Here is a 23,187-nt window from a genome sequence, read left to right as displayed (position 1 = left end):
ATATTAAAATTTTTGGTTTTCTTCACTATGGCTGTTTAAAGGATGCTCTTTTTTGTATGGTGCATTGTATTATGAATTTGTAGAGTTGTGTGTGTAATAGTTTCAGGATCATTCAGCATCAGGCCCTTTGATCAGGTGAATTCATACTCTGAATTCTTATGAGTGCTGTGTGAGATGATGATGGGTTTCTCATTAGAATAAGAGGGTATTATCCCCTCATTTTTTCAGTATACTTGGTGGAATGTTGACCTCCTCAGGTCCCGTAACTCTATGAAGGTTTCTGTCATGCTTTTAGTTTTTAATTGTTTTAAAATTTTTCCAAGAGGTCCCTGAATTAGTTAAGTAATGGATTAAAACTGTAAACAGTTGATTAACCTTTTTTTCGCTTTGTTTTTAAGGAAACCTCAGAACCAGTATTCCCCAGTCCTCTGTCAGAGCAGACCTCAGTACCCCTCCTCTTTGCCTGTACAGCCAGTGCCAAGACAGTTGTTGCCAACCCGTTACTGCACCTCAGTAACCTCACACATGATATTCTGCATGCCATCATAAACTTCGATTCACCACCCCATCCTGACGTCCAGAGCAGCAAAGTAAGTACACTTGGTTCATTCTTTAAAACTTAGCTACTTATGATGATAAAACCAAAGGAAAAATGTAGAACAGCACTTTTTAGAGACAGTTTTAAACATCAGACTAAACATAGGAATTGTTACATTATCACTTACATATTTTTTGATCAAAGAAAACTTATAGTTTGTATACAGATACATGTATCTATATGGTATGTATATGGTTTGTATACAGATATATGAGTAATTCTTTGAGTATTACACTTAGGCAAAAAGCTGATTGCCTTTTAGAAGTAGAAACTTTTAGAAATGATTTAGAAATTGACTTTTAGAAATAATTTTGGTGTAAAATTATTAATATACAAGTAAACTTTTCCTTTTCCTTGTTTTAATATTAAAACACTATATATTTTAAGATGAATGTGAAGTATTTTGCCTCTCTTGTTTCTCTAGGCCAGGCAGTGTTTTATTAATGAGCTACAGCAGAATCACACGACACGTTTGTTAAAAAGTTTATATTCTTAAGTTGACTCCAAACTTATTGAATCAGTGTGTGAGAATGAGTCCCAAGAATATGTATTTTTAGGAAGTTTCTCAGGTGATTCTGATGCATAACTAATCAGACAGTTATCTAATAATCATCCACATCATCTTGCCACCCATCACCACTGTACTTTATATACCATTGATATCACATTTCATGTTTCATCTTTACTCTAAAACATACTGAAATCCTTTCAAGTATGACCAGGTTTGTCTATTTTTCTCTCTTTCTTTTCTTGAATAGTCTGTCATTTGGTTCTCATCTACTTCACAGGCTGTAATATCACACCTGTTTGATATTCTGCTTGCCTAATGGTGGCCTCTCCTACAGTTTTACCTTCTTGAATAACCTTAACCCTTGTCATTTAATTTTGTCACTTATCCTGTACTCTTCTGTAGAATAAGTGTCCCCATGGTATGTTATTCAGTAAGGAATTAAATTTCCTTCAGATAGTGCACAATTTTAAAGCTGTTTAAGAACCATTCTGAAACATTAGTATCTTCAAATGACTATCATTTATTTTGCTTATGATTCAGTGGGTTGGCTTCTCAGTTTTTCTAATTTCGTCCACCTGGACTGACTTCTGGATATTCTCATTTGTCTTTGGTCAGCTAGTAGGGTGGCTGGATTCTGGATTAGGATGGCCATGTTTATATTTTTATATTTTTGGTTTTTATATTTTTGGTGGTTGGCAGACTATTTCCAGGACTGATAGTCGGCGATCAAGCAGCCTAGTTTCTCTAGAAAAACAGAACCAATATAACATGTGTATGTGTGTGTATAGAGCTGTGTTTTATAAGCAGTTGGCTCACATAATTATGAAGGCTGACAAGTCCCAAGATTGGCAGTCATCCAGCTGGAGACCCAGGACCTATTGTGTAGTCCAGTCTGGGTCTAGAGGCCTGAGAACCAGGAGAGCCAGTAGAGTATAAGTTCTAGTCTGAAAGCCAACAAGCTTGAGACCTAAGAAGAGCTAGTGTTTCTGTTCTAACATAGAGACAGGAAAACACCAATGTTCCAGCTCAGTGCAGCCAGGCAGAAGTTCTCTTTTTATAGCTTTATTGTTCTATTTAGGTATTCGACTGATTGGGTGAGGCCTGCCCACATTAAGGAGGACAGTCTTTCTTACTCAATCTTCCACTTCTACCAATGTTAATTGCATCCCACATCAGCCTTATAGATACACCCAGAATGTTTGGCCAAATGTCTGGGCACCCCTTGGTCCAGTTAAGCTGATACATAAAATTAACTGTCATGCCTAGGTTATTTCACATAGTAGTTGCAGGGTGTTTTAAAAAGCAGCAAGAATAGCATTTGCAGGCCTTTTGGAGGACGAGGTTGATAAGTTAATAGCATTTTGCCATCTTGGTCAAAGCAAGTCCCATGGTCATTCCAGATTCATTAAGTAGAGAAATAGACTCTACTTTTTGATTAGAGAAGCTGGGAAATATTCTGATCATTTTTGTAATTTTCCATATTTGGACTTGCTGTCTTCATTTTTATGATGATATTCTTGATTTTAATTCATACCACACATCTTATTGATAATTGAAGGGGAAATAGCAATATGATTTTAATTGATGACTCCTTTTTTTTTTTTATCTACATATAAGACTGTCATACTTGATGATTAGATCAAGAACCTAGTATTTTAAAGTCTAATCTGGGACGCCTGGGTGGTTCAGTTGGTTAAGCGGCTGCCTTCAGCTCAAGTCATGATCCCAGAGTCCTGGGATCAAGTCCCACATTGGGCTCCTTGCTCAGCAGGGAGCCTGCTTCTCTCTCTGTCTCTTCCTGCCACTCTGTCTGCATGTTCTCGCTCACTCTCTCTCTGACAAATAAATAAATAAAATCTTTAAAAAATAAAAATAAAAATAAATAAATAAATAAATAAATAGTCTAATCTAGTTGCTTTCTGACCCGGGTTGTGCTTCTCAGATCTGCCTCTCTCATTGCTTGTCATGCCATGTTTAGAGCCTTCTCTTTCTCAGTACTAATGTTCGCCCTTCAGTTGCTGTCTTTCAAACTTTCTTCTTTTTCTAAGTAATTGCATTCTCTTTTGATTGCTTGTTTTCTCTTGTAGTTAGAATATATGTTAGCATATGCTTCAGTGACCTGTCCATAGGTAAACTATCATTTATCAGACTGAGATTTTTCATATTTTCATTGAGGAAGAAGGTTGAATCTTGGAGGGGTTTCTTTTAATACATGGCTTATGCACTACTGAATAGCTAACATCTGTTCCCATTTGTTCTTAAAATAGAAATTAGGTAGCAGGTGTGTGTTTTGTGATTTCTGCCAATGGCCTTTGTGTTTTTAATTTGTTTGTAGTGTGATCTCTATATGCATAAATGAGTGTTAAGGAAAAAACAGAAATAGTTTTTAAGGACAAAATAGTTTTTCCATCTTTTTTACATTGCTAGATTATAGTAGGTCTTGAGACAAGTTTGATTTTTTAAAAGTTATACTTAATTTTGTTTTTTTTTCTTTTTCAGGTATATGTAATGCATACTTTAGCGGCCTCACTTTCTGCTTGTATTTATCAGTGCCTTTGTGGTAGTCATAACTACAGGTAAATATCTTTTTGTGAAATTTAGGAATGTTTGCAATAACTGATGAGATTTCAGAATTTGTATGCTCTTGCTTAGAAAAACTGTTTATGACAGTTTAAATAATACCAAAAGCATTTGAAATGATGAGTACTATTTTTCCATCTTTGAATTTTAGCTTTTCTGCCTTTGTGGCAAATGAATGTTAAATAGACCCTTGTCAGTGTAACTAGTTAACTTTTATTGATTACTGCCTAATGCCAGGCCTTGTGATACACACGGAGATAAGTTCTCCTTTCTTGAGGTCCAACTAGTTAGAAACAAATGTACAAGTTGATAAGTAATATATATAACATGACATTGCACTTAATGATAAGTACTATAGTACAGTTATAATTATATACTGTAACATTACAATGTACTGCATTGTATATTTATAATATGAAGAGAGGTTCAGGGAACACACAGGAAGGAGTAACTGACTTGAAATTGAGAAAAATTTTATCAAAGAGTGATGTTTATGATATTTCCCTTTATAGCCCAAGGTTTCACTATAATTTAGCTAGGCTTTTAAAACACACTGTTTAACACCTTGGTATCTTCCTTTAGTTCTTTGAAATTCTCATTCCTTTTTTAAAAATTTTTACTTAAATTCCAGTTAGTTAACATACAGTGTAATACTAGTTTCAGGTATACCTGCTCATCACAAGTGCTGTCCTTAATCCCTGTCACCTATTTCCTCCATTCCCCCACCCACCTCCCCTCTGGTGACCATTGGTGTGTTCTCTAGAGTTAGGAGTCTGTTTCTTGGTTTGCCTCTCTCTTATTTTTCCCCTATGATCCTTTGTTTTTGTTTCTTGACTTTTTTTCTTTAAATATTTTGTCTTTCGTCTTCTATTTCTTATTAGGTATTGGAACTTACAGGTTTCTCTTATTTTCCTTTTAGCTTTCATCTCATATTTTTTTTCTTTATTTATTTTTGCTTCATTTTAGGAGAAATCCTAATGCCATTTTCCAGACACTCACTCTTTCTTCAGCAATGTCTTGTCTTTTATTTAGGCTGAGTTTATGTTTTATAAATTCTGTTTTTCATTTTTAAGATCTCTTTATTGATTTTAATGGTCACTTTTATTTTTATAACTTACTGTCTGTATTAATTGTTTTAATGTCTCTGAGTATAAAGCACCTTCTGTCATGTTCTAAATCTGCTTCCTCAGGTACAGGTCATTCACAGAATTTGTTGATTTTTACCTGATATTAGCCTTCCTTGGCGGTGTTGATTTTTGCTTGTTTATGTTTCAGTTCTACCATGGGAGTCTCAATTTACTAATCTGCTTCTGTATTCCCAGGGTAGTTTCAGCTTGATTTCTTTGACCTTCATCCTCCAAGAGTTCACTTTCTTGTTATTGAGTGGAGCTTTATTTTCATCAATGTATCTTTATCTTTTTCATCATTTCCATAGGTTTATTGTAGCAGGGGGATTTTTATTTATTTATTTATTTATTTATTTATTTATTTTTTGCAGCCTGCCATTTCTCAACTGCAAAGTAAAGCAAGAGAAACTATTTACAAATGCATCAAAGTGTTATGTCTAATAGAAGACTTGCCAGTCAGAACAGATCTAAACCAATAGATGCTATGTTTAAATATGACATTCATTTACTCATATTTGATATACGAATTTCTGACAGGATTTAACAAATATTTTTGTACCATCTTCTTTCAGATTTATTTCATAGTTTATGTCAAGCTGCAAGTTACTTTGTTCATTCGTCTGTTTATTTTAGTATGAAGTGCCATTTACTTGGAGAAGCTTACCCTGAATTCCCAAATTATTTGCTTTCATAACCCTGTATGCATATGTTTGTTCTCTAAAAGCAATATGATAGGGGCACCTGACTCTTGATTTCATCTCAGGTCATTATCTCAGGGTCATGGGGTCAATCCCCACTTCAGGCTCTTTGCTGGTTGTATATTCTCCTTGGGATTCTCTCTCTTCCTCTCCCTCTGCACCCTCTTCCTCTGCTCACTTGTTCACTTTCTTTCAAAGAAATAAAGAAAGAAAGCAATCTGATAAAGTTTTTTGTATGTGATTCCTCCACCAGACTATAAATTTCATGGATACAGAAACCACATTTTTCATTATATCCCTGGTTTCTTGTGCATATACCTGATGTAACCTAACCTAATGTAGCACTGACAGCCATTAAATATCAAACTCAACCTAAACTGACTTTGTTTTCAACCAGATAACCTTGTTTTGAACTTTAATAGAACAGCTTGCTTTTTGTGTCAAGAATGATTTAGTTTTCTCATTTGTATGTATTTTTTATCTTTCATTAAATAAATATACTTAAAAATTATCACGTGTATTTTAATTTAGAAAATTTACATGTTTACACTTAAAGGATACTTGATTTTAATATAGCACCAGACTATAGAGAACAGTGCTTGGATCATAATAGCAGTATAACTAATAAAATTTGAATTTTAAGATACTCTAGAAGTTAGATCTAAAACATGGAAATATTACATGTTTCATTTTAGATCATTACATTTTTATTATTTTTGTCTTATATTATTACAGATTGTTCTTATTTAAATGTTCTGTTTTCTTAGTTCATTCCAAACAAATCAGTTTACTGGAATGATGTATCAGACAGTACTGCTTCCCCATCGACATTCTTTGAAAACAGGAAGTTTAGATGAAGCAATAACTCCAAATACATCACCAGCGCAATGGCCAGGTATAAATAATTTATGGATATATGTATGTAAATAAATATATATGAGTTTTTTCTTAGCCTAAATTTAATCAAATGAGGACAAAGTACATTTGGTATGGTTTTGCTGCATGATAATCAGTGTTAAATATTGTTAGAATTGATACCACTTCAGTATTTAGCACTCATGGTAAATGTCGCAGTTACTTAACATTGGTCTTTTTTTTCCTTTGTAACATTGGTATTTCCCTGGCAGTTTTACTAAAATAACTCAAATGTTTTGTTATATCACTTGTTATAATTTTTTTTGTCGTGATAGATGTTTGATAGAATGGCATTTGTGGTGGGAATTAAATTTTATCTATCAGATTTGTATTAGATGGTAGATTTTCATTGTTTCTCTAAATTGAACAAATTTGTGCATTAACTGTAATAACTTCTACTAGTCTGTGAATCTAGAGAAGAAAAAACTTCAATCCTGATATAAGACAGTTTTTTCAAAAATTAAAAGATACAGTTCTTTTTAAAATTTATTGTCAGTGGTAGCTGTGTTTGTTTGTTCTAGGAATCACTTCTCTGATCCGACTTTTGAATTCTTCTGGCGAGGAAGCCCAGTCAGGGCTTACAGTCTTGCTCTGTGAGATTCTCACAGCAGTATATCTGAGTCTCTTCATCCATGGCCTGGCGACACATTCCAGTAATGAACTATTTCGGATCATGGCCCATCCTCTGAATGAAAAAATGTGGTCTGCTGTGTTTGGTGGAGGTGCACATGTTCCCAACAAAGAACACACACATCCAAAAGCTTTACCTGGTTAGTGTATTCATGTTTGTTTGTTTATTTTTAAGACTGAATCTATATTTGTTCATCCGAATGATAACTTTGTCAAGTGTAATTACATTTTAATTAATTCACAGAAAGTTTTTGTTACAGACCATTTTCTTAAAGCATGAACAAATGGTTTTATGGTGAAAATACAGTGTCAAGTTTCTGGTGCAGTTTTCAAACTGTAAGACACTCGTGCACCATTAGAAGTATCTAATGTATTTTTTTCTTAAATCATTTGCTTCTGAAATATTCTGTAACACTGGTCTTTGTTCTATCCCAAATACAGATTCTCTCTTCTTTCTTTGGCAGGAAGGCACTTTGCTATGCCTAGCCCCCACCAGGTAGTGGTATTCTCCATGGAATGTGTGGGCTTTACCAAAGCTCTTTCAACCATCAGTTCTCATAGCCCTCCCAGTCTTGCAGGCAAGATACTAGCTTTAGAAATAGGCTTTTACGGCTCAGCTTGCTTTGTGTTGTTTTGGAGGGTTTGGGGGTACTTTGGGCCTATTTTATTTTGTATGGCACTTAAAATAGAAAATTGAGAAATTTCCTTTAATCGAGCCATATTTTTGATTTGAAACAATGATTAGCATTTCAGAAAACCCATATCTGCTTTTTATTCTGCTTTTAAATTATTTCCTTTGATGTTTTCTATTCCTTAGACTTCAACATCTTTTTAAATGTGTAGGAATAAATGTCAATGCTAATCATGTAAATCAGACTATGGCTTGAAATGTCTGGAAAACATTTCAAATGAGGCTGCTTTATGTTTTGCATACTATGATTCTGGCCATTAGGGGTTTTGGATTTCTAAGTGTTCATAATAGCAGGAAAAGTAAATATTTTAAACAATTGTATCCCTGTTTCTAGACTTTCTAATGTTGAAACTATATATATTATATCTTGATGTGAAAAGGATCTTCATAATGCTTTCTACCTAGCTGTTAAATTTTTGTTTTATAATTTATTAACCCATATGTAATAATCTTAGTTTTCAATTTTTAAAAAATATTTTCATTTTTATAACATCTCTTTTCATTTTTTTTTTTTTTAATTTTTTATTTTTTATAAACATATATTTTTATCCCCAGGGGTACAGGTCTGTGAATCACCAGGTTTACACACTTCACAGCACTCACCAAATCACATACCCTCCCCAATGTCCATAATCCCACCCCCTTCAGGAGTAATTTCCTGTGCGTTATTTTTTATGTGGACAAAAAAAGAAAAAGACTAACTTTTCATGAAATTTGCCTTGGAATATATTTTAACTTCAGATATCTGAATTCAGTTAAAGAAAAGTCTAAGTCTAAGAGAGAGTAAGATTTATAGGTCTACTGAGATTAGCATTAAAAAGTTGGTAAACTAATTTTGGACCTGTTTTTAATGTGTCCTAAGAGAAAATCAATTAAAACTTTGATCTCGTTAATACAAAATATTAAAAAGGGATAAATTCTTGCTATGGAATGTCCAAATACCTGTAAAAAATTAAAAATATTCTTACTAACCAGTCACCATGTCTCAATTCCAACCATTTCAACTAAGCACAGATGTGGAAAGAACCTTACTCAGAGTCTTAAGTTCTTTGTTGAACCACTCAGTTTTAGTTGTTTCTACACACAAATGCCTTTATAAAAATTATCTTATAGGTACTATCTATAAACTGTATTCCATCACTTACTGAACCCTACCTAGTGAAAGTGACTGAAAATTACCTGCATCTGTACATTTAATTCTTTGGTGGCAAGTAACGCAGAATACTTAAAACACATGGTTCCCTTAGTGTTAAGTCCGCATCCAGGTTATGTGTTGCTCATCTGTCTTGGAAGACCCAGAAACTGTGGAATCAGTCGTAGATGTAACTTAGTACTAGAAGACAAATTAAAAGTCACCGTTTGTTTTTCTTGTTCTAGTGTAAATTCTGATTTCAGTTTTCTTCGCAATGATGGTCTCATGAACTAAATTATTTTCTTTTTTTTATTTACTTAAATTCACTTAGCCAACATATTGTACAGCATTATCATCAACTAAATTCTGTTTCTCTCTACATGTCTTTTATATACTTAATCCACTAATATTTTTAGTGACAAAATTTAAATATTGACTAAGCTTTGTAATGTAAGAAAATGATAGATGATTTCTATTAGATTTAAGTTTGGTGGGTTAGAATTCTTAACAAAAATGTGAATTTAATCAGTATTTTTTTTTTAATCATTTAACTGGGTGAATTCCACATCACATATTAGTGAAGGATTTATATTTTCTAACTAAAATTAGTGCAGGGGCACCTGGGGGGCTCAGTGGGTTAAGCCTCTGCCTTCGACTCAGGTCATGATCTCAGGATCCTGGGATCGAGCCCCGCATTGGGCTCTTTGCTCAGCGGGAAGCCTGCTTCCTCCTCTCTCTCTGCCTGCCTCTCTGCCTACCTGTGATCTCTCTCTGTCAAATAAATAAATAAAATCTTTAAAAAGATAAATAAATGAAAAATAAAAAAAATAAAATTAGTGCAGGTGTATGTTTGTGGAGTTAGTAATTGTTTTGTTATTATGGTTAATTTTTAAAATAAATAATCAGGTGAGCAATAGCAAGTTTGGAAAAATTATTTTTTTTTCTGCTAACAGTTAGAAATCCATACTTTGCTTTTGATTGCATATTATAAAGCAAAGCAGTGTTTTTATTTGAAGGATTTTTATTGTATTTTGTCATGATATTTGCAATAATGAGAACTGTAGATTTTCCATCTTCATCTTGATAAATTTATAGTAATGATTTTGTATGTCTCCTCATTGAGGAATAAAATATAAAATGAGTATTTTATTTGTAGTAAGCATAAATTTTTTTAACTATGAGACTGCTAATGGTGTTTTAGACATTTTAAAGTATATTTTTGCCATTTGAGTGGCAAAAATTATAAGTAACATTTTGCCATTATGTTAAATACAGACCAGAAATCCAAATGTCTTGCTTTTCCCCTAAAACTCGTATAAAATTAAGTTTCCTGTTCAGGGTTTAGTGATTATACATGTCATTGCTATCCTACCTTTAGTGAAATACATAAAATAGCAATATTTCTTGACCAGAAAAAGTATAAGATTTCAGCGTTTTTAAAATGGAAAATGATCAGCTATTTACAATACAGATGTGAATATGCCCAGCAATTTTAACTGGCTACTGAACCAAAAAATAACTAGTTTTGCCAGAGAAGGGAATACATCTTTTGTTAGAGTCTTTGGACACACTTTTTTTTGAGGGACAGGCATAAATTTTCATTAAAAAGCATCTATTCATTTCATAACTACCATATTTGTCCTTTTGTGACAGGTTTATTTCAAGTACAGTGTCCTTGAGGTTCATCTATGTTGTGGCACATGATAGAGTTTTCTTTGTGCAGCTGAATAGTATTTCACTGTATGTATGTATTCCTTTCTCACTTTTAACAAGTCTTTTGAGCTGGAACTGAAATCTTATAGGCACATCTGGATCATGGTCTTCAGGGTAATGGAGAAGTAGTTATCTCCAGATTTTTTATTATATAACCCTATCTACAAAACATGCTTGAGCAAATCCTCATTATGTGTGTATTTATTTATTTATAAATACATGTACCCCTGCTGATCCAGGTATTAAACACTGACAGATTTTCCTCTTCCCCTTACCACTTCCCTCCCCTTTCTGCTCCCCTTCTCCCACCCCCTTTCTTTTTCCTTCCTCTGTTGCCTTCTCCTCCTTCTTTCTCTTCTCCTCCATTCCTCCTCTCTTCTTTCCCTTCTCCCCTTCTTACCCTGTTTCTCTTCCTTTTCCCCACTTCTGCTTATTAAAAAATAAATCTCAGTAATAGTTGTAATATTTTCTTTCCATATTCCAGTGAATCACTTTGAACACCCAACTGTTTTGGAAACTACTTGCTCTGCAATTTGGAGACAAATCACTACTTTCTACTAAGATAATCATCATTTCATTTTCATAGGTACTTATGAAGTAAGGTACTGTGCCTTACCAATCCTTGAGAGTCAATCTTAACTAAAATCTGGAAAATTTCACTTGTCAGACATTTTTTTAGCATTAATTTTATTCTTTGTGGATTAAGAAGTACCTTAAATTTATGCTCCTCAAATCTATTTTGGTATTTTCCTTTTAAGAATCTTTGAAGTTTACTTGTAAAGTCATGTTTTACATAGAATTTTGAGAATTTGTTTTTTATTTAATGGGTTAAATAAAGTGTTGGCTTGTATTTGTACTTCTCAAACTTTTGGTCTGAAATGGATGCTATAGGAGAGTGAATATATATATATACCTCTTAGGAGATCTCTTATGCTTAACTGTCTTGCCAAAAGCAAGAAATAGATTGGGATCTGTTTTATCTTGAACTTACCTGATTTTCATCTTCTCCATATCTTTGTTTCTTTCTAGTAAAATATTTTAAATCATCATTTAAATTACTTACCTTCATCTTCCCATCCCCTAAATTTTGGAGCTATACTTGAAGGTACAGGACAATGCGCCCCCTGCTTTTTCATGTACTCTCTGGCATACTCATGAATAGTCTTGTGATAAGTGTGCCTTAGATTGATAAGCAGAGAAAGAGATCATTCTGCTGGTTACTTTAAGGTCACTTTTAAAAATAAATATTTAAGTCTAGGTTTAGAACATTAATTTTGTCTGATTTAAAATGATAAACTTGGGGCACCTGCGTGTTTCAGTTGGTTAAGCTCCTGCCTTCAGCTCAGGTTATGATCTCAGGATTAAGCCCCCTGTTGGATCCCTCACTCAGCTGAGAGTCTTCTTCTCCCTCTCCCTCTGCCTCCCCAACCCCCCCATTCATGCTTGTTAATAAATTCTTTTAAGAAAATAAAATGATAAACTCAAAAAGGGTTAACTTGTGAGCCTTCCTCTTATGTTTTGATTAAAATCAAAATATGTGCATGATAATAAATCCAGTAGTCCAGAAGAATTTATGATAAAAAGCAATATTGTCTTTCTTACTCCTCTGTACCTCCTCTGCCCATTCTTTAAATGTAGTCTCTTAACCATTTCTCCATTTTGTTTTGCGTTCTTGGGGAGTCACGTCCATAGTTCCAGGAAGTCACTGAGGATTGTACTAGGAGTGAGGATAGAGATTCTTAAAATCGTGACTTTAAAAGTACTATCTTGACTTTAAAAGTACTTCTTAAAAGTACTTTCTATGAGTCCAAAGCAGCTAAGAAATTTTTAAAAATTTATGTTAGTGAGTGATTCTGTCTTTTCTGATCCATTGTACGTTGGGTTTTTTTAACCGACTTTCTAGCTTCTCTATGTTCCTTGTAATTTCTAAGCTCCATATCCAAGTTCCTTTACAGTTCTCCCTAATACTGTTTTTTTCTTCTATTACTAGTAAAGTAGCCATTTACCACCTTAGTAATGCAACAGTGGAGTCAGTTTTTATCCAAGGAGTGACAGAGATTCTTGATATTTAATTATTAGCATTTTCAAAAATCACCAGTTGAGCCTTCAGCCACTCTGCAGTCTCTATTGGTCATTCATGACTATGCTAACCCACTGTGATTTAAACATAAAATCATCTTAAGTCTTGCTATAATTTATTGGAAAAGAAGAAGCAACTATGTTAATGAGAAGCTACAGGTTATTTCTTGTTTGCTGGGAGGCATCACTCAGGTCCTTTTATTTATAGCATTTCAAGCAATAGAACATTCAGTACTGTGAACTGTTTGCCATTTTTTTCTTTGTTCATCAAAAGTATTTTAATAAGTAGTTTTATATTTCTGATATTGACTCTGTCATTTTAAACATTTACCCCTAGTGTGGTAACTTTTCTTGTTTTCATGTCAGTATCTGGTTTCATTGACTATACTTGTAAATTTTTCTCTTTTTAATTTAAAAATCTTATTAGGTTGTGGTTTTAAAACTCTGATTTTTTTATCATATAGCTGTATTGACAAAAATGTATCTATTTAGTGTTGTTTTTAAGTTTTATTTTTCCAGAGATTCTTTAAGTTTCTATGTTCTTATGCCTTCTAATCTAAAAACAAAAAAAGCAAAATAGTAATGTTAAAGTTAAATGATTATTTTAAACCACAGCATTAATTTTTTGAAAGATTAAAAAATACATTTGTATTATATATTTTTTATTTGATCAGAATTTGGTATAACCACTGTTTTAGAATGAATATGAATGCATACAACGTATATTAGAAACATGATTGTTGACTACCAGTTGCTTTTAAAAACAGGAAAATAATTGGAGCACCTGAGTGGCTCAGTTAGTTAAGCATCTGATTCTTGATTTCGGCTCAGGTCATGTTTTCAGGGTGTTGAGTTCAGCCTCACGTCAGACTCCCATGCAGCAGACTCTCCCCCACCTCTCCTCTCACTCGTGCGCATGCTCTCTCTCTTTCTCTCTCTCAAACAAAGAAATCTTTTTTAAAAAGCAGAAATTTACACATTTAATCCAAAAGTTTATTTTTAAAATCATTGAGAGTTTATGTAATATCATACCACGTCTTGGTAATCTTTTAGAATTTTTTCCATTTTAATTTCCTTTTTTTCTGAAATCACTAAATCAGTCTGTTAAACTCAGCTTGGCTGTAGCTTGATATAATGCATGAGCATGCTGTTTATGCAAGCTGAGTAGCTTCAAACAATAAAACAAAATTATATTACAGAACACATATTTGCATTCCTTTGAAAGGTAAGTCAGTTCTCACTGGAACCATTGGAAGAGTATATTGGTGTGCCTTATTGCAGAGTTATTTGCTTGTCAATTAGACATATGCTTCTTTTTGGAACATCCTTGGTTCTGTACTGGTGATTTGCATCTTATAACTTAGTATTTGTTATTTATAGATTTGTGTAACTTGTTTTTCTTTCCCTTAATACTCTAAAGTAAAATACTAAGAAAATACTAATCATTAAGTATTTAAAAGTTAAAACAACAAAGATTGTATTTTCTCCCTCTCTGTTATTCCACTGACCAGAAAATTCCATGTGCAGGCCATTTCCGGAAGTCTGAGTCAGTGTAATTCAGCTGTTAACGTATTTGAATTCTTTTATATATTTTCAGAGAAAACATTCAGTTTTCTATGTAGATAAAAGGCCAGAGGATTACTAAAGAACCTCATAAGTAAGTTGGTGCCTTCAATTAACATTGACATCCCATGATACTCTTTGTTTCCCATGATATTCTTCAAAGTAAAGGGATGTAGATAATTTTCATTCATGATCATCGCTCAATTTTGTACTCATTTATAGACAGATATTATAGCCTATGGAATAGAAAAGTTAACATTTAGAGAATGAGGGATAAGTTGAGATAAAAGCAAAGATTGGTTTTTACAGTGATATTTGCCTCACTTCTACTTATTTTTTTAACCTGTTGTAATGATCTCAGTTTTGTGTTTATGCTTATTTGTAACCTTAAATCTTAAGTAAAGATATCTGAAATTAGTACAGTGGAAATAGTACTTACTTTAATAATACTTTATTTTGTTTTTATTAGTTTCTTCACTTGTGGAAGAAGGAGAGAAACAGAACAAACGTTTTAGGCCATCAAAAATTTCTTGTAGAGAATCTGCCCTACCGACTTCTTCCCCATCAGTAGTCAGCCAGGAGTCACTGACAGTCCAAGAGAAGTTCATCCCACCAGAGCTCAGTATCTGGGACTATTTCATAGCCAAGGTAAAAAAAAGTGCCACCTAAAACAACATGTATGTAATGAAATGGAAATGAAAATGTTTGAAGTAAGTGGATTGTTGCTGCTCCAAGTGTTGCTGCTCCAAGTGTTTTCCCACTCTGGTTTAGAAAGATTTCATTTTGTCAGGCTGCATAACAAAACAAAACAAAAAACCCTCAAAAATATTTAGACATTTCCATTTGTTTTTTGACACAGTCCTTTGATAAGTTATGGTTTCTATATTTTAAGCAAAATACAGTTCTTAGATGAAAAAAGATATGTTGGTCAACACCTTAGTGCTAAGGTACTTCATGGTAATTAAGGAATCCAGACTACAAGAAGTCCCAGGGCCATTGCTGCTCTCGTTCCTTTTCTGTACTGTAGACGCTCCTGCATGGTTCTCATATACACATGTTATAGTTTCTGCTATTTAATGAAGTAACAAGTCCCTCAGCAACATGTCTCAGAGTTTCCAGTCTATTAACTGTGAGCAGTGACCTCAAGTACAAACTTCCCTGCTGGCTCTTCTGTCCACACATCACTAGGGAAAGAGCAGGTGCACCTCGTGTGCAGTGATCATTCACAACAGTTCTTTCAGAGTCTATTGGCGGTTCATCATTTAGGACCCGTTATTCAGTTTGTATACAGAGAGCAAAGTATCCATCTCAAGTGACGTTTTACAAAACTGGATAATCAGAAGAGGGAATTGGCCTGTGAAGATGGAAGTGCAACCAAACAATGACAAGTGGTAGCCCTGGAAGTGACATGCAGATTGAATGTAAGCAGTATGTCGGCTAGTAGGATTTAAATAAAAAAATGAAAGATGGTTTCTACCAAAAAAAAAAAGTTAAATGTAAACAAAGTTATGGAAAAGTAGCTTACATTGGGGCTACTGACACTGCTGTTGTTTGAAAGATTCTGGATGTGCAACCAGAGGACTAGTGAGGGCTAACTTGTCAGCAGAAGTGAGGAAAGTGTAACACAACGAGGAAGGTGTTCTAAACATACTGAAATTGGCCAAAAAAAAAAAAAAAAGCCCCACTCTGGCTAATATTTCATAGCACTGAAAGTGTAAAGAATAAAATGTTGGAAGATGATACAAACTTAGAAACATGTATGACAGTTTGCCCACTCAAAGTACTCTTGATAATTTATTTACAAAGAAGTAAAATACTTGATGGGGCGCCTGAGTGGCTCAGTCAGTTAAACATCTGCCTTCAGCCCAGGTCATGTCTTAGGGTCCTGGGATCAAGTCCCATATCGGGCTCCTTGCTCAGCGGGGAGCCTGCTTCTCCGTCTGCCTTTCACTTGTTTTTTCTTTCTCTCAAATAAATAAATAAAAATCTTCAAGAAAAAAAAAAGAAAGAAATAAAACAAATTCTCAATATTTCTAGTATTTTAATTTTAGTATGCTAAATAAATACTGTTTTTTACTATTTTTTCATTTCCCTATACATTTATTGCCAACCATAAGAGTTTTGATATTTTGAAAAATGTTTTTGCTAGTCTCAGAATATTTGTAGTTTTTCCTTTGTTTATAAAGGTTGCTTCAACAATGGTTTCAGCTTGCATGGTCGTTTCCATGTTCCTGTGCCATTATGCAGAGCAGAAATGGCCTATCTGCCTCTCCTGTGATCAGCCGCATCCCTCATGTTCTCAACTTCTGGATGTTCTTCTTATTTTCTTCTATTATTTGAATACCTAACTATTTTCTGCTGACAACAATGCTTTAAGCATGTTAAGCAGTAGCTTTTATTTTTCTTATATTTTTCTTGGGGTAAAGACAGGTATTTGTCTCTCCTTGTTCTTTATTGCCCTTTGCAGAGTCATTCATTTATTCAACAAATGTTTATTGAGCCCCTTATTGATATGGGAATATCTTGATGTCATCTTCATTTTTGAAGCAGTTTTAATTGATAGAGCATCCATGATGAGGAAGGCCTTCTTTAGCTCTTTTGTTCCTGGATCTTGTTAAATTTCTGGCTGGTCTGTCCCTGTCCCAGTTCATACCATAGCCTCAGGCTAGTTGAGAGGTTAGCCTTTCCTAGTCGTTTGGTACTGAGATAGCTGTTGCTTTTGAAGGTGCCCCTGGACCTGGGACTTTTATTCAAGATAACCACCTCTGGCCATGCAGCAGAGTTCTTGGTGCTCATGGACTGCCCTACAGCACAGAGTGGCCAGGTGGAGTAGCGGCAGCCCAACCAAAATGACCAAAATGCCAGGCTCTCACTGTTTCTCCAGAGATTCCAGTTGATTTCTCTTGAATAAATGCTTCTCTCTAGGTTGTATGCATTGATCAATTGATCCAGTATCTTTAAGTGGGTATTTTTTTACAACATTGTACAGTTTTACTGTTGTTTCTGGTGAGAGGACTTAGGAGCTTCTCTCTCAGCTCTTTCAGAATTTCTCCTATCCCTGCTATGTGTCTTTACTGGTCTTCCCTACACCAAAGATTTTATAACTTCAGATTTCCTGTATTACCTCTTCCATCTTCGCTCTTAACTCTAAGTTGAAAGGCATTAAAACTCTTACCATCCTGTCATGAAGCTATAACTACACTTGTTCCCATCTTATTCATTCCTTCATTCCTCCTGTTAATAAGGACAAAGAGTCCTTCCTATCAGAGACTTCTGTTCTGTTCTGAATCTCATCTGTGCTTTTCTTCTCTACTTTTGACTCTCATCTCTATTGATTGCTTCCCATCAGGACAGAAGTGTGCTCTACTGTCTCTCATTCCAAATCCTGCTTTGATCCCAGAACTTTTTCCAGCTAGTACTCTGTTTCTCTATTTCCTGTTATCATTCAGCTTTTTAAAACTATACACTTATTTTTTTTTTTCTGTTATCTTGGGTCCCTTTCATAGTTGTGCACTGTATGACTTTTGACACAGCTACCTCATTGAAGCTGCTGTTGAGATTTGGGGGCATCCATGTTGTTACATATAACTGAAACAAATTCTTCTTTTTTTTTTTTTTTTGAAGAATTTTCTTTTCTTTTCTTTTTTAAGATTTTATTTATTTATTTGACAGAGATTATAGGTAGGCAAGAGAGGCAGGCATGGAGAGAGAGGAGGAAACAGGCTCTCCGCAAAGCAGAGAGCCTGATGTGGGGCTCTATCCCAGGACCCTGGGATCATGACCTGAGCCGAAAGCAGAGGCTTTAACCCACTGAGCCACCCAGGTGCCCCTAACTGAAACTTTTTTATCATCATCTCATTTGACCTCTTAGCAATATTCAACACATGCAGCCATTTCCTCCTTGATGTCATTCTCTCTTAATGCCATTCTCTTCTAGTTTTTTTCCCCTAACCTTACTATTATTCTTCCATGGTCCTTTCTTCATCCTTCCTTTTCAACTTGACCTGTGAATCTTGATCTCTTTCAACATTTGGGTTTTTTATATTTCTTTTGTCCAACACCTCCCTTTTATAACTACCATTCTCTCCTACTAGTAAACAGCATCTTCATTCTAATAGTTGCTTGAGTCAGAAACCTAGAAATAGTCTTTTTCCTCTGTGTCCTTTGCTCTCCATACTTATCAGCCTATCTGTCAGCGCTTCTCCAAAATATACAGTTAGTGTGTTATTTCTCTCCATCTTCATCACTAACACATACCTCCATGTTGTTGGAAACCAATCTCTGTGCTCTGGAGCCAAAATATAACGTGATGACAGAGTTTGGGGATAAAGAAGAATGATAATCTTATTGCTTTGCCAGGCGAAGGAGGCTGTAGCTGGCCATTGCTTTCAAAACTGCTGACCTACCTGGGATAAAAGGCTGTGGGAATTTTAGAGGAAAATAAAGGATCTGGGCAGTTTAGGTAGGAATCTGGTTGAGCTACCAGCTCTGTTCATCATGTCTTCAAGGTGCTATCTGACTAGTGCAGGTGCCAGCCATCCGAGTCTCGACTAAGTATACTTTGAGGTTGGGGAGATGTCCACATTGATACTGAATTCCTAGAACAAAAGATTCTATAGAAAAACAAGTCAAGGCAGAGGTGGGAGTAGGCTTCAAGAATGAGGAAGAGAAAAATCAATTCCATTTAAAGTTAAGCCTTGCTGAAGTACTACTTTGTCCATCTGGTTTTCCATCCATCTTTATGTTTCTAGAGCGGTTTCACCAGTCAACCCTTGCCTTACTTAGTTACTCTTGTCTCCATTTCTAGTCTTACCATTTGAGTTTTTCTTTCATAAGGGAGTGGGCATAGTCATATTCTTAAGATGTAAATCTCAATGCCTGCCCTCTACTTAAAACTCACCAGTGGCATTCCATTACCCTCTTTACTGTGACCGACAAAAACCCTCCCCACCTGTCTCCTTCCATTGTCTTCAGTGTTCATCCCAACACTTATCCTCTTGCTTATGGGCTCCTGTCAAACCGCTTACTTTCCATACCAAGCTTTTTCCCATATTAACACCTTTCTACCTGCAATTTCCACTGCTTAAAATGCTTTTCTTCCCTCTCGTTCTATGGCTTATTTCTTGTGCTTTCAGTCTCACTTAAGTGCTGCTTTATTAAGAGACCTTTCATGATCACCTTATGTCAGTTCTTGTTAATGTTCTCAATCCCATCTGTCTTCTTTTCTGTATGGCACAACTAAATACAGTTGTATTTAGTTTTCTGTTATTTGTCTGTTTTCTTCCATAAAAAGGTAAGCTCTCTAAGTGCAGTGACTGTTTAAGTCTTTAAAAAAAAATCCTTATAGCAAGGGTGCCACCAAGATGGTTAAACATCTGACTCTTGAGCTTTGATCTTGATCTCAAGATTGTGAGTTCAAGCCCAATGTTGGGCTCCAGACTGGGCATGGAGCCTACTTGAAAGAAAAAAATTCTTATGGCAAGTATACTTTTTGACACATTGATACCTGATAAATTTTTTGTTGAATGTCTGAATTAATAAGAGAATTGTGTAAAGTGAGGTTGAAGGCATAGAATGTCAAAAAAGAAGCAGCCGAGTACTGGTTACTTTACTTTTTTACATTGACGTATCTGAAAAATGGGATAAATTGCTAATATTACACTCTATATAATTGAATGTTTTAAATTGCAGAGTTGAATCTGTACCTTTTTTATTTTAGCCTTTTCTACCCCCTTCCCAAAGTAGAGCAGAATATGATTCAGAGGAAAGTCTGGAAAGTGATGACGATGATGATGATGTTTTAGCCTCAGATTTCCATCTCCAAGAACATTCTAATTCAAATTCATATAGGTATGGAGTATTTAATTTTAAGCTTCTTTTTAAAAATTCATCTTGGCTTATATACATAATATTTTTGAAAATAACGTGTTTGAAATTGATAGCTTGTTGAATTACATCACACATTATAACTCAGATTTATTTAGATGAAATTGTTAAATTCCTTTCTTTAAGAATAATTACAGAGTTAGTTTTTTATTATCCATGACTTGGTCCTCACAAATGCTGTCAGACTTTTCCTTGCTCTTTGCTTCCCTTAGATCAACAAACTCTACTGTTTTAGCCTAGAAAACATGGTATCTTTTCAGTATAATACTAATACCCTAAGATACCAATGATTACTGTCTTAAAAATGGGTTGCACATATTATAAAAATTATGAATGTTCAGAATGTTCACCCTCAGCTCCATTGCTGCTTTATCCTTACATATATGCATAAGAGGATATTATCTTGTCCCTTTTGATACGTTGTATATCTCTGAAAGGTGTATATACTTTTTAAAACATTGTATGTTAATGGTATGATAGAAAAATAGAAATATACCACAAGAGATAAGTAGTGTATTAGAGAAAATGAAAATGAAATAAATACTCCTTTATTGAAAAGAAGAATTATTATAAGATTTTTACTTGACCCAATTTTGTTTTTTTAATATATAAAATATTTACATGTCTTAAAAGTCATTCAGACTCTGTAAGTTAATAATAACAAAACCAAGAAACCCAATTAAAAAAACAAGCAAATTATTTGAAAAGAAGATATACAGATGGCCAATAAGTACAAGAAAAGATGCTATCATTAATCATTAAGGAAATGCAAATTGAAACCACCATGGGAGATTACATCACACCCCTTAGTATGACTAGTATCCAAAAACCAGAAAATAACAGTGTTGGCGAGAATGTGGAGAAATAGGAACCCTTGTGCACTAAGTCGGGGGGATGTGAAATGGTCTAGCCACTATGGAAAACATTATGGTAGTTAGGAAATTAAAAATAGAATTACCATATAGCCTAGCAATTTCACTTCTGAATATATACCTGAAAGAATTAAAAGCAGAGTATTGAACAGGTATTTGTACAAACCATGCTCGCATCATGAGCACATATGCTAAAAAAAAAAATGGGGTCGGTATTCATAGAAAACATGTTCATAATAGCATTATTCACAATAGCCAAGGGATAAAAGCACCAAGTGTCTGTTGTCAGATGAATACATAAACAAAACGTGGTATATTCATGTAATGGATTAGTATTCAACCTAAAAAAGGATGGAAATTCTGACAAATGTTACAATGTGCATGAATCTTGAGGATATTATGCTAAGAGAAGTAGCCAGTCCCAAATAGACAAATATCATGACAGTGGTGTATAAGTCCACATATAGGTTGTTTACTGTAGTCAAATTCATAGAGACAGAAGGAAGAATATTGGTAGCCAGGGACTAGGAGAAGGGGAAATGGGGAATTATTACTTAATGGGGATAGTTCCAGTTTTGCAAGATAAGAATTCTAGAATTAGATGGTGGTGATGGTTGAATATACTTAATGCCACTGAAATGTACACTTAAAAATAGTTAAGACGGTTAACTCTATATATACAATTTAAAGTAATAAAAAGCCAGTACTCTAAGAAATAAATTTTCACTTTAAAAGAAAAGTTGAAATTTATTTTTTAATAAAAAAAATATAAAAATGTGAAATTGGAAGTCTCACATTTCTGTCTTCACCTATTTCTTTTCTACACTCTCTACATATACCCATTTTTATTAGTTTCTGTTTTTATCCTTCTCTTTGCAAAATAAGCGTATTTGTAGGTGTTTGAAACCTTATTTCTCTGCTTTTTTACATGGAAGGCACCAGGGGCATAGTATATATAGTGTTCTGTGATTTGATTATTTATTAATACATACGGGAGTTCACTTCATACTAACACTTCAGAATTCTTCTACATTCTTTTTTTATGGCTTCCTTATTATCTGTGGTTCAAAACCAAAGTGTTTCCACCAGTACTCTCCTGGCGGATAATTGGTTGTTTCTGCTCTTTTGCTCTTACAGGTAAAGCTGACATGAGTAACTGCATGCATATATGGTTTTATTTTTCTGGAAGCATATCTGCAGAGTAGATTCTTGATAGTAAAACTGTTGGATTAAAGAGTGGTATACTCTTCTAAAACCCTGAGTAAATCTTTAACAGATCTACTGTTGTTTTATTTTTAGTTGGTCATTGATGCGCTTGGCAATGGTGCAGTTAGTGCTCAACAATTTGAAGACCTTCTATCCCTTTGCAGGTCATGATCTTGCAGGTAATGTATATCTTAACATGAACCACTATTCCCATTGCTTTTGAATGACCGTTTTTGCTTTTTTTTTTTTTTTTTGAAGCAGTCAAGAAAAACCTTAGTAACTTCCTGTTGTAGAAGGTAGGTTTCTTTTAACCAGACCAGCCTTCTATAAATGTATCTATCATATTGTTAGGTGCCATCAGGAGGACAATGTCCCAAGAAAGCAGGGGATCTGAACCTGATGTGATTGACTGTATTGAGACTTTATTTATACCTCTAGTGGAGGTATTGGGGGATTTGATAGCAGTAGACACCAAGAAAATGAAGCAAATATAAAAGCTTTGTGATTATTAACTCCAGGGGAAGAAAAGATTGCACAGAAAGAAAGGGGAGCGATAGCATACTGCATGATCCAGCTGTGGTCTGTATTTATAAATAACAAGGTAAACACAAAAACACCAATTTTGCCAAAAATTATTATGTGACTATACCAGAATGATGGGGAGAGTAGTTTATTCTTATATTCCATAGTGTAGTAATAAGTGAGTACATCATTTCTAAAATGGAAAAATCCAGAATTCACAGGATAGGCGTATTACTTAGATTTTTGGAGGTGAATAGCAAGAATAGCTAAAAGTTGAAAGTGGAGTGAGGAATCAGGAAAATGAAATTATACAGAAGTAGAAAGTGCTGAATTTCCCATTAAGTGTTATTTAACTTCTTTTAACTTCTGTGTGTTTTAATTTTCTAAATAAATTTTAGTTACATACCATATAGACATTGGGCTGATGCAAAGATTGAAAGCAATTGTTTTTCCTCTCCGACGTA

General features: G+C 34.3%; 1 protein-coding gene across 2 annotated transcripts in view; it reads left to right on the top strand.

Moving 5' to 3' along the window:
- DMXL1 (Dmx like 1) overlaps positions 1-23,187 on the top strand; it is a 126,035-nt gene that overhangs the window by 63,062 nt on the left and 39,786 nt on the right. For both annotated transcript variants that reach the window (XM_059416079.1, XM_059416078.1), the window contains exons 25-31: positions 399-590; positions 3,609-3,685; positions 6,282-6,409; positions 6,951-7,199; positions 14,707-14,885; positions 19,957-20,087; positions 22,295-22,380. In XM_059416079.1, the coding sequence (XP_059272062.1) occupies positions 399-590; positions 3,609-3,685; positions 6,282-6,409; positions 6,951-7,199; positions 14,707-14,885; positions 19,957-20,087; positions 22,295-22,380 (1,042 nt within the window). The remainder of the gene's footprint in view (positions 1-398; positions 591-3,608; positions 3,686-6,281; positions 6,410-6,950; positions 7,200-14,706; positions 14,886-19,956; positions 20,088-22,294; positions 22,381-23,187) is intronic.

This window comes from Mustela nigripes, chromosome 12 (assembly GCF_022355385.1).
Source record: "Mustela nigripes isolate SB6536 chromosome 12, MUSNIG.SB6536, whole genome shotgun sequence".
NCBI lineage: Eukaryota > Metazoa > Chordata > Mammalia > Carnivora > Mustelidae > Mustela > Mustela nigripes.
The sequence above is the reverse complement of the archived record's forward strand: the minus strand, read 5'-3'. Positions and strand labels throughout refer to the sequence as shown.